The 12,678-nt window shown below is 37.9% G+C and overlaps 1 protein-coding gene across 1 annotated transcript in view; it reads left to right on the top strand.

Moving 5' to 3' along the window:
* prkcaa (protein kinase C, alpha, a) overlaps window positions 1–12,678 on the top strand; it is a 155,279-nt gene that overhangs the window by 76,470 nt on the left and 66,131 nt on the right. The window contains exons 4-5 of the mRNA XM_054780254.1: window positions 10,089–10,200; window positions 11,970–12,098. Coding sequence (XP_054636229.1) covers window positions 10,089–10,200; window positions 11,970–12,098 — 241 coding nt within the window. The remainder of the gene's footprint in view (window positions 1–10,088; window positions 10,201–11,969; window positions 12,099–12,678) is intronic.

Genomic DNA, 12,678 nt, shown 5'->3' with positions numbered 1-12,678 from the left:
TAATCGAGTAATCGGTTAGGCACTCGACAGACCGTATTATCCATCTGTCCATCCATTTTCTATACCACTTGTCCTCACTAAGTTTGTGGGTATGCTGGAGCCTAATGTAGCTGTCTTCAGGCGAGAGGCAGGGTACAATCTGGAGTGGTCGCCAGCCAATCACAGGGCACATATGGACAAACAACCATTCATACTCACATTCACACTTATGGACAATTTAGAATCTCCACTTAACATAGCATGTGTATTTTAACTGATGAATTGAGATCCATATGTCCGAAAGAGGTTATAAAGCCATTTGTGTAAAAGTGAACGGAGCATTTCAGAAAAAGAACATCGTACCAACAGTAAAATATGGTGGTGGTAGTGTGATGGCCTGGGCTGTTTTGCTGCATCAGGATCTGAAAGTTTCAAACCATGAATTCCGCTGTCTACCAACAAATCCTGAATGAGAATGTCTGGCCATCTGTTCGTGACCTCAAGCTGAAACGAACTTGGGTTCTCCAGCAGGACAATGAACCTAAACACACAAGACCACCTCTAAATGGAAAGAAAAACAAAAGGAGGCAAACACTTTCACACCACTGTATGCCATCCATTTTCTCTACTTATTGAACATTTCAGTGAAATTCAAATTTAGATTTAGTTGGGTATTTGGTTATTTTTAAAAACGTATTTTTGTGTATTTTGAGCTTTTGTTCACATGCAAATTGTGTTTTCCCAACTGAATTGTTTTATAATTGTATATTATGAATAGTTTTATAATACTATTTGTATAATAATTGTGTGTAATTGTTTTTTTTTAATTATACATTTAATGCTGTGTTTTGTTTTATTTTAACTGGTATTTCAAAGTAAATGCACCGTAAATTAGGTGTGAAATACAAGGTGGGTGAAAAGTACAACCCCAATATAAAATACTTAATTGGGATTGCATGGGTTGCATGGGTAGCCTGGAAGAAGTTTATCATATCAAACCATCCCTCAAGTTCCTTGTGAAATCAGTGGCCACATCCTGGGCAAATCCAATAGCTGGTGGAGAGAGCGGGAGCCCATTTTCAAACAAAACACACTACTAAAAACTATGTTTTCATTTAACTTTTTCTGTAATTGAAGGAAATTGAAAGTAATGTTTAATACAAATTATGGAGGTACTTTTCACCCACTGTATATTCTGATTTGTTGAACACGTAATCCAATTATCAATACAGCTCAATGGGTATTTCCTCCCCTGCTTGTAGATGTGATCACACTAACTCTTCATCTAATGAGCTCAGGTTTGTATGTTTTTCTATTATTTAATGGCAGTGCAGCCCTTTTAACTTTACAAATGCATGGTCTGCTGACTCCCTGTTACATGCCAGTCCTTCCTAATAAGACACATTATGTAAATGTTGAAGAAAAGCACAGATGAATGTCATCTCTACAAGATGCAAGACTGAAACACCAAGCGGGCACATTTCATCTATAGAGAGCCATCATCCAGGCTGCCTTTAACACCCAATGGCTTGCTTTGCGGTAATAGCCTTCTGATGTTGAGCCAAGTGATTAAGTTGCTCATTGCTCTCAGCATCGCTGCTGTGGTGGCCCAGCGCCACCCAGTCTGTCTTGAATTTCCCATTAAGGCACAGTTTGGCTGTAATAGTGGATAGGGGCCGGAGGGGAGGAGCCGCTCGTGTGGTAGCAGTCAGAGAGGATGTGTTAATGGACAATCCTGTGTGTGCAGTGATGTGTAGTCACTTATGGTCATTTACAGGATTCATTTTGTGCACATCACACCTTCCCACGAGTGAATCTTTAAATAGGACCTCGCAAATCATTCAGACATTTCACACCTGCCCTAATCTTAATTCATATTAACGATTACCACCATGAAAATTATTCACTAGTATGATTAATAATGGATTTCTGATTAAAAATAACCTGACTTAATGGCCCCAACTGTGTTTTTTAGATTCATTTATTCTATTTTGCCAGTTCTAAATTGCGAGTCAATTGAGCTGCTTGGAATCTTGCCACAGCATCAAGCAGTTTGGTTCACTAGTTTTGGAAATATCTGGACTCTATGCCTCCATCTGTATTAGGGATGTTCGATAATATCGCATAAAAATTACATCAGTTCATATCGGCGCACGAGCAATGATGACTTGCTCTACGCAGCAATTATTTGTTTCGCCCTTGGATTGTAAATCTTCAATTGGCAATGAAAGCGCTGGTTATGCGAGGGGGTAGTAAGGTGTCTTCCTTCAACACTTCTAATCTTGTTCTTTCATGCTGCGTTCTAGTTGAGCCACATAGAAATGTGCAGCTTTCCAAATATAATTGGATTCTTATTTGTCAATTTATTAAGACTAACCTGTTTTACTTGATTATTTTCCTGCATAATTTACTGCATATTGCAGTATTTCTTGTATTTTGCACAATTTGTGAAATTCATCCAATGGCCGCATAATGTGTTCATTACACGAGATGTGATCTAACATTAGTTGGAGGGAAGAGCTGTTGCTTATGTCAGTATCGGGAATGAAGATCTGGACAATATCGGGATATCATAAGAAAGCCAATGTTGAGCATCTAGTATCAATATAATCGGGGAATATGCAAACCTTGCCTTCAACCTTCAAAAGCCTTTGATTGTTGATTTAAAAAATATACGCTCCATCTGCTGATGTTGCTGATCAGTTGTTTGCTTCTTAGAGGATGGAACAAAACAGCGATGGGAGGGTTGAGATGACAACAGAATAGTCCTTCAGGATCAGCTGTGTGGAGGTGGACATGACTAAATACAGCTGACATGGCCCTCCCTCCCCTCTGTCTACCTCATTTTTTCATCTTGTCCGTGCACAAGCTGTTAATTGGGCAATGTGCAATGTAGCTATGTGCACAGAAGGTGCACTTTCAGTTCACTTTCTTTTTCATGAAGAATGATGTAAAATTTGAAGATGTGGACTCTACCCTTTGCATTATGGTTCCCTTCTGACTCAAAAGACAATAAATTCTTCCGTGTGCATATTAATCCAGATTTGCACCAAAATCTATTCCATAGCATGTCGTCCCTCCACATAGGTTTGTGGAAATTGGAATGCCCCAATGATGTGGGCATTCAGTTGTACTGAAGAAATTGGTCGACTGGATGGAATTGTGTCTTGAAGCAATTGAGGCAAAATGCAGTAAAGCCAGTGGAGGCGCTGTTGAGTCAGGAAATGCAGTCAAATGCCATCGTTCCAAGGTTTGGGAGGTTTTCTGACATGCTACTCGATGCTATGTAAGTTTATACTCACAATTTATATTTATTTTTTTTAGCACATATTTGTCAGAATCTCATGTTATATTATTGTCAAACTCATCATCATCCAAACATGTTCACAGACTAATGTTACACATACAACTTGCACATTGATTTTCCACCTATTTTGGATACTTTGTGCAACCTTCTGATTAGCAAAACATCTTACTACCCTATCACCACCGACTCCTGCTGTTGCCATGGTAACTTTGGTAAATTTAGGCTAAGCCTAATGATGTTGTAGTATGCAGATGTTCTATTAATGTAAATAGGTTTGAAGAGAATTTGAAACCTCGCTTTAATGGTGCAAATCCAATGCAATTTTTTGTCACGCTACAAGCAGTATCTTAGGTCATTAAGTCATATTCCTAAAGTCACTTTTCAGCACCTAATTGACTTTCGTCTTTTGTATTGCGTATTGTTCGTTATATTGTTCGTTATATCCTTATGTTTACCATATTTTTTTTATTTTGTCTTTAAAATTGTATTTTACTTTTTTGTAAATAATTCATGTGCTCCACCTGCAAAAGCCTTTTCATATAAACCGACCGAAGTGGTCTGAAGGGACTCCTGAATGGGAAATAATATTCCTTTGTTTTTTTATGCTTGGATGTAGCCATTGGTTAGTTGTGTGTACCTATAAAGCAAGTTTAACAGATTTTTACATCAGAACCACAAAAAACATACATTAGAAATGTTGCCTATCCACATTAGCCGCCATTGAAAAGTAGGGGCGTTACAGTCAGTTCACGAGACGATATGCAACGAGATTGGGACTAGGAGAACGAGACGAGATTTTAATTTATTTTAAGAAAAGTACAATGAAAAAATATTTTTAAAATATATTGCCATCTACTAATGTAATTTGTACTACGTTACCCTCTTCTGCACTCTTGTGTGTTTGCTACTGACCCCTCCTCCACCCACTGAGTCAAAGACTGACAAAAGGGCTCAGTCCTTCCATGCCGAACAAATGCAGCAAGGTGCTGAAACCAATGCACACAGTGAACTCTCTTCCTGCCTGTTTGGAGGCGGAGGCGAGGAAAACAGACATGCATACACATGGTAATGTATTGAGGCCTGCAAAATGATCAGGTTGTGCAGAGTCCCTGAGTCAAATGCGTTGCTTATGACAAAAGGATGCATTAATCACAGCATTGCCTCACTGTATCAGATGCTGCCAACTTAGAAACAACACTTTTACTGATTTATTACTCCTGGGTCAAGTTTCTGCTTATCTAATTCACTTTGGACACCGAAATTCCTAAGATTCGGAAGAAATAACTTAAGTGAGTGACACTAAGCTTTTGTCCTTGAGAATGAATGCATGAAAAGTGGAAATGAGACAAAAGTGCAATTCCACTTGTATTAAAACTGCAATACTGAAAGTAGTCATTAGGGTTAAAACACTCTTTCAAAAGTGGTGTTTGAGCGCTGTTTGTTCCATCAGAGTGCTTCAGGCTGTATGGTCTTAGGTCAGCGGTGGGCACAATGGGTTAAAACATTTTGCAGGGGGGGCCGGGCTATATACTTTATTTTTTTTATTTATCCTTTATTTAACCAGGAGAACCTCACTGAGATTAAAAATCTCTTTTTCAAGAGTGTCCTGGCCAAGTGGCAGCACAATTTACAGGTTACATCAGACATTCGTACACACATAATAATAAAAAATAAAACAATAAAAATACAAGGTAATGAAAGTAATCAGGCAAAGCATTTACAGCATGATAATTTCTCAACCCAAACATTTAAAAGTCTCTCAAAAGAGTAAATTGAGACCAACTGATCCAGCTTCAAGTCAGATTGGATCTTATTCCAGGAAAATGGTGCAAAATAACTGAATGCCTTTTTTCCTTGTTCTGAGTTGACTCTTGGAACAGTCAACATAATAAAGTCTTCAGATCTCAAGTTATAGCGATCAGTTTCTCTGGGCAAAATATAATCACATATATACCTAGGCAGCAGTCCGAGCATAGCTTTATATACAAAGAGGTACCAATGTTTCAGCCTGCGTAAAGACAAGGAAGACCAGCCGACATTGTAATAAAGAACACAATGATGTGTGAAGGATTTTAGGTTTGTAATGAACCTTAAAGCACCGTGGTAAACAGTATCAAAGGCATCTAAGGCCTTAGCTGGCGCATGCATGTATAAAATGTCACCATAATCCAACATTGATAAGAATGCTGCAGACACCAACCTCTTTTTGGCAGCAAAAGAAAGGCATGATTTTATCCTGAAAAGGAAACCCAATTTTCGCTCCTGATGAAAATTTTAAGACCAGTTAAATATTTTGCACTGTTGGATCTTAAAGGAAAACTGAACACGTATTTTTTTCTGTGCATTCTAAAGATATAAAAACAGATAAAAAGACGCAGCTAAGAATACAGGTATTTGGAAACACTTATTACGCCTTTAAAAGCTTCTGAAAAAAAGCGCAACAGCTCGGGCTGACGTTCCTGAAATCAGCATGCCAATTGCACGCTCCCTCAAATCTTGCGACATCTGTGGCATTGTGCCATGCTATAAAACTGCACATTTCAGAGTGGCCTTTTATTGTGGGCAGTCTAAGGCACACCTGTGCACTAACCATGGTGTCTAATCAGCATCTTGATATGGCACACCTGTGAGGTGGGATGGATTATTACGTGCTCACTATCACAGATTTAGAGAGATTTGAGAATGATATTTGAGAGAAATGGTGATATTGTGTATGTGGAAAAAGTTTTAGATCTTTTGAGTTCATCTCATAAAAAATGGGAGCAAAAACAAAAGTGCTGTGTTTAGATTTTTGTTGACTGCATATATTGTAATTGAATGTAATTGTAAGTAAGAAAGTAATTGAATGCCTATAAAGTAACAGTCCACCTGGAATTATTTGTCTTATTTGTGCTCTAAAAGTGTTATATAATATGCTGTATGTGCTTGGGTCCATTTTTCAGAAGCACTTTAAACATGTGGAGGTTGCTTTGCATTACTGCATGCTAAAACTGTTCTAATGACAGTGTCAAGTTCTTTTGGACTCAAGCCAGCCTGCACTTGAAAAGGCTGAGAAGATCATAGAGGACGCTTTATCAACTCAACTCCAGTCAATTTCTTTTCAGTTTTATTTCACACTTCAGCTATTTCCATGAGCTTGTCAGGTTAGGATGATTTTTCAGAAATTTCTACTCAGACTTAACACAGTTCTATCTTGGAAGCAACAATAGTTGTTACATACCAGTGGTCTCTCTGGTCTTCTCTCATAGCTTTCCGTTGAGTAGTGTCTTTTCGTTGTCCACTAAATTTTCTGACTTTACCCTCTGCACAGCCACCTAGCATCATATAATGCATGTCATAGGTATGTCACATAGGTACCAAACAAGTACATTTTGCATCATATTTGTATCAGAGATTTGAAAGACTTGCATTTTTAGCATCATAATTGTTCAAAAGAATTACTCTTTGACGAATACAAGACAGTCATGCACAGTCATGTGATACTTATTGTTAAACAATATATTCTCAAATTCTCTCGAACAGACAGACCACCTTCAACAGGTTTTTACTGAAAAAGACGCAGAATGTAAGACCCAGAATTTACATGAATAAAGTATGTGGAATTTACAAGATGAACTATAAGTGTACTATTTATGAAAGTCCTTCCTCGTTTACCTCCTTGACACGTTTTGCAAACAAGCAAAAATACAGCAAAAAAAAGTGAGAAAAAAACTGCAAAACACAAAAACAAACAGTAAAAAAAAACCCACCCATAAAATATAAAATGTCACTTTTCTTCAGGGCTTTGTCATACTTGTAGAAACCTTGCTTCTCTGACCCTCTCCATCATACAGGCTAAAGCTGCTCAAAGGCTATGAATGGAAAACACAAAGACAGCAAGCGCACTGTATAAGATAAGACACTCACTCACCACGCAGTGGTCTTATGATCATATTATATCTTTGAAATATTAAACAGCGTAGCTGCAGTTGCCTTCATCCTGTTTCAGTTAGCCTCATAAGAAATGTCTTAGTACTGTGTGGCTCAAGGGGAAATTAATTTTACACTTTGTTATAGGTTTTACATATTCCTTCTAAACATATTCCAGAAATACACGCATAAACTGTGCAACGGTATGAGGCATCATTGGATTTGATGTTTTAGCAATGCTATCATAAATATATATCATGAATATATTGTCATTGCCTTGCTTTTTATATATATTTTTTTTTTTATTGAGTAGTGTGGTCTGTTTTTTTTATTACAAACGTGATTAGCGCAACTTTGCTTTCCTTACACATTTTTATACTCTACTTGTAATACTTGAAATCTCAGAACTAATCCTAAAATTGTATATGCCAAAATAACTGTTATCTAATAGAAATGCTCACAATTAACGGAAAACCGACAAATTGGTGTTTTTGAATGAACCACCTTGCTGTCACCAAGTCCTCTGCCGACTCATCTTTTAGACTGAGCATTCTATATCCAATGACATTTCTTACTAGCTCGTCAACAATGATTTATTTAACTACCCCTGAATCAGTTTCCGCCAACTTAATGAAAAATAAACAGTCCTAAATAAATTCTGCTTTATCTTGCCCCTGCTGTCTGTAAATAAATATTGTTTTGCATGCTAAATGTTCCCAGCATCCAAAATTCTAATGGATGCTTGCCCAGTGGATGGGAACACAAGCAAGCTTTACAGTCAAATCTCACTGTTCGGTAATAAAACAGGAACATCAAAAAGTACACAAAATACATTAGAAAAACACAGACAATTGCAAAAATAGTTTTCTTCATATTGTTTTATATAGAGAGTTGCATAATATGTGCATGCGCAATATACGTAATATAAATAGTTAATTATTTTAATCTTGTGTTTAAATTGAATATTTTTGGTACAACCTGAATTCTAAATAAATACAGTAGATTGGTTGTGAAAGCAGTTGGCACACCTAAGACGTCAGTCAAATAAACATTGAAACATTGAGTCAGTACACTCCCGATCAAAAATATTAAGACCAGTTTAAAAAATTGCAACAATTTACATTTTGCACTGTTGGATCTTAAGGAGGTTCTAAGTAGAGCTTCAAAATGAAAAATGAAGAAATGGGAGCGAGACAAACATTTCTTTTGAGGAAAACAACCATGAGACTGAAATAAGCTTAAGCAAAAGTTTAAGACCAAAAAGTGTCATGAACTCTTGATGGCAAAGGCTAAAAAGCTTTCTCTCTTTGTACGTGGTCGGATTTTTGAGCTGCATAATCAAGGCCTCTCTCAGCATGCCATTTGCTGCTGAGTTTAGATGCAGTAAGACAGTTGTTTTAAACTCCTTAAAAGACCCTGAGGGTTATGGAACAAAAAAGTTAAGTGGTAGACCCAATTGCCTGTTTGGAATTTACACGAGAGCACCAAACATGGGACATTGAAAGGTGGAAGAAAGTTTTATTCTCTGATGAGGAAAAAAATTGAACCTCGATGGTTGCAGGGGGCATCCCTCATGACTGAAAGCCCTCGTCTGTGTGGTAATGACACACACCATGCCCGCCTGACAAAAGACTTCTTCCAGAGGAATAATGTCACTCTTTTGGACCATCCTGCATGTTCCCCTGGTCTAAATCCAATTGAGAACATTTGGGGATGGATGGCAAGGTAAGTTTACAAAAATGAACATCAGTTAAAGACAGTGGATGCCCTCCGTGAAGCCATCGTCACCACCTAGAGCAACATTCCCACTAGCCTCCTGGAAACACTGGCATCAGGCATACCCAAACCAATTTTTGAGGCACAAGAATGGTGCAGCCACTCATTCCTGAATCTTTTTTTCTATTTTAGGGGAGCTTCAAGTTTTTTTAAGATTTGGTCTTAAAGCTCTTGAGTAGCTGATGAACGGCCTATTTCAGTTTAATGGTTGTTTGCAATAAATCGCTTAATCAACTTTTTTTTGTCTCAGCCCCACTTTTTTATTTTTAATTTTTTTTTGCATTTTGAAACATCTTTATTTAGAACCTTTTTAACAATAGTTTTTTCCTGACAAACTTAAAAATTCTTTGAATAAAAAGTGCTTGTAAAGGTCTTCAGTACATGGCTTGGGGAGTTTAATCAGAGCAACTGGACTTGGAGTTGGATGGGAGATGAAATATCAGCAAGCGAGTCCAGTTGGTGCATCCCTTCAGATAAACAAAAAGTGCAATTAAAAAGATTCAAATATACAATTGTAGCTTTTCTCCTCAGTAGGTAAGTTTCATAAGAGAAGGGGCATTTTTTTCTATAGACCACCCTCATGCTTGGCCCAATAGTTTGAATTGGGCATGAATCGCCTCCCAGTCCGCTCTACTGTCAGACCAAGGAGTCTACATTGTGGACATGGTTTCCCCACGCAACATGACCTGCAGCGGATGAGACGCGGATGATCTGTTTAGTGTGTTCTTGGAGCTCACGTGTCCCTCTCCTGTTCACAGCACCCAGAGCCACAGACGGCATGTTACATCCCCACTGGATCCCCCTCACCTCCAGCTCAAGCATGACAAAGTCACCCTTAAACATTGCACCCACCCCATGTACTCTACTCAGAACCTCCTTAAGATCCAACAGTGCAAAATGCAAAATCTAGAAGTTTTTCAGCTGGTCTTAAAATTTTGATCAGGAGTGTATAAACACTGTACATTTGGGCCACGACCCATCAGTTGAGAATCGCTGGTGTAGATTACATTTTACAACAATTTGAATTTGAATAATAAAACTAATATAATATGAAATAATAATGTATATTTTAATCATCATGTTTAATTTCTGTGATTTTTTTCTCTCTTTCTTTTAGGATCCCAGAACTAAACATAAATTTAAGATCCACACCTATGGGAGCCCCACCTTCTGTGACCACTGTGGCTCTCTGCTGTACGGCCTCATCCACCAGGGCATGAAGTGTGACTGTGAGTACTTCATGTGGAGCATTGTAAACTTCCTTTACAAAAATAATAATGCTCAGTTTTTGTTGACATTGTCAGGGAGGTATTCATTTAACAATGTGTTTTTATTGCGGTTGTAATTTGTAGTTGTGTACCATTGTACTACATCATACCGAGCGGTGTTTTTTTTTATCACTTTGTTCTTCTTTTGTAACTAAATCGGGTTACCAAAATAGTAGAAACAGCTCTCAGAATCCGTATAAGAGCTGCAAACCTCTGCCAACATGTACACATTTTTTGTACACAGCATACATTTTGACCCTTGAATATGCTTGTACCCTTCACTGCTCTCAGGTAAGCATTTTATGGTTTTCAGTTTTCTTGGTCAGTTTTCTTGATGTTTACCTCCAAATAAAATCCTTGATCTGTGGTGACGCTGACCATTAAGGTTTGGATTGGTTGGCTTGTAGTACATTATTTCCTGTCTAAGCTGAGGTTATGTCCACACAAGCACAGATATTTTCACAACTCCCCCACTCTGGTGTTAAAAAAATGTCTGATTTAGATTTTCTAATGTTACACAGAAGCAAAGTTTGACAGATTTTTTTTTATTAATATAAGGCCTATGGTTGCAGTCAAAATGATTCAACCCTTATTTGAAATTATATTTATTTGCAAAGTTCAACTTTAAATTTCTAAACTGCAGTCCTGCTTTTGTGGATGGATTTCGATTTCCTCACACAAGTAAACCTTGTAATTTCTGACTGAAAATGGACTTTATGGAAGAATGCATACTACAGCCACCTTAAAAATGAGACATATTGTTAAAGTCATACTGAAAAACGACTTATATTTGTAAATATTTTGATTAATCACTTGGCTGTACCTAATATTGCAGATGAACAAGTGTTTACATGGCTGTGAGCTGTCTGTAATGTACATTTCACAGTAAACAAGGATATTAAAGTATGGATGTAAATTGGTCATAGATTACATGCGGTATGTTCTGTAAGATAATGACTGTTTACAACCATCATGATATGCATACATAAGACTGTCCTACATACTAAATCCCATATCTAAAGATAAACATCTATGGCTGATATTCCATTAATTTTATATTCCAGGTTCATTCCACCTCTTAACACACCAACCTTACAATTGAAGGTGAATTGACATAATTTATATGAGACAGGATGCTCAGTCCACATGCCATGTATTTATTATGCCTGCTGAATCTTTTAACCTTGTTACAACACACGCAATCGTTTATTTGCACCACAATACACAAATTTAAAAAAATTGTCCTGATATAGACGCAGTAAAGCCAGAAGGCATTCTTAAAGCGGCTTACTACCCACAAACATTAAGCCGGTAGAGGTTGCACAAATTGCTTTTATAAGATCAAAGCGTAAAACGGATTTTGTCAAACATGTATGTACATACAGTATTAATTCAACATCATTGCTCTTTGCACGATATTGCATTGACAGCACTGTGTAAAATGTACTGTATTGTGCAAAAGTCTTCGGTCGTCTTTAGCGCTGTTACGCAAAAAATACAACAGCAATTTCCTCAAAACTTTGAAAACAAAGAATCCATGACATTTTGGTGAGGATCTGGCTGGTGAGGTTCTAGCCATCACTATGGCTTCAATGGATATTTCCACCAGACTAGAATCATAACGGCAATGGTAAAACAACACTTATAATGATGCCTAATATTCAGTTTCTAGCAATTCTAGCATTTGTAGAATTTCTAGCAATTCTTCCCTCTTCTTTGTTCCCTTGCAGCTTGCGATATGAACGTCCACAATCAGTGTGTCATGAACGTGCCCAGCCTGTGTGGGACCGATCACACCGAAAGGAGGGGACGCTTGTACCTCAAGTGTGAGGTCAGCGGGGAGAAGATGCAGGTCACAGGTAGGTCTCGCAGCCCAATGTCATTTCATTTGCTAAAATGGGGACCCAACGCTGGTGTACACTCGGCTGAGTGAGCAGATGCAAGCTATTGGCCTGTTCCCTCTGTGACCTCGGATCAGATTGAACACAAAGGCCATCTAATTTCATAGGCAAAGTCACTGTCAATCCTCTGATGCCATTAACCTGAATTAAACCTCTCTGGCCATTTATTCTGCCCCCCTTATTATGCAGTCAATCCCCCAGCTAACCACCCGACTGGCTGTCGGACTATCAATGTGGCATGAAGGCAATTCCCTTTTAGAACACAAATCAATACACCTCTGGTGTCTTAGAGTATGCAATAAGAAACATAGTTACAACACACTTGGAAAGGATATCCCAAAGTGGATAGTCCACTGTGTGGGTTTTATCCTGTTTCTATGTTTTCACACTGTTATCACTCACCCGGTGCTAAGGGGAATATTCTGATGTAACTCAGATCAATCTGAGAAGGACGGAACGCTACCCTGTATCACTTCCTTCTTGCGAGTAGGGAGTCTTTCTATATTGAGAATGAACTGCTTCTCAGATTTTATACTAT

The sequence above is a fragment of the Dunckerocampus dactyliophorus genome, chromosome 6, assembly GCF_027744805.1.
Source record: "Dunckerocampus dactyliophorus isolate RoL2022-P2 chromosome 6, RoL_Ddac_1.1, whole genome shotgun sequence".
NCBI classification, from domain to species: Eukaryota; Metazoa; Chordata; class Actinopteri; order Syngnathiformes; family Syngnathidae; genus Dunckerocampus; species Dunckerocampus dactyliophorus.
The sequence above is the reverse complement of the archived record's forward strand: the minus strand, read 5'-3'. Positions and strand labels throughout refer to the sequence as shown.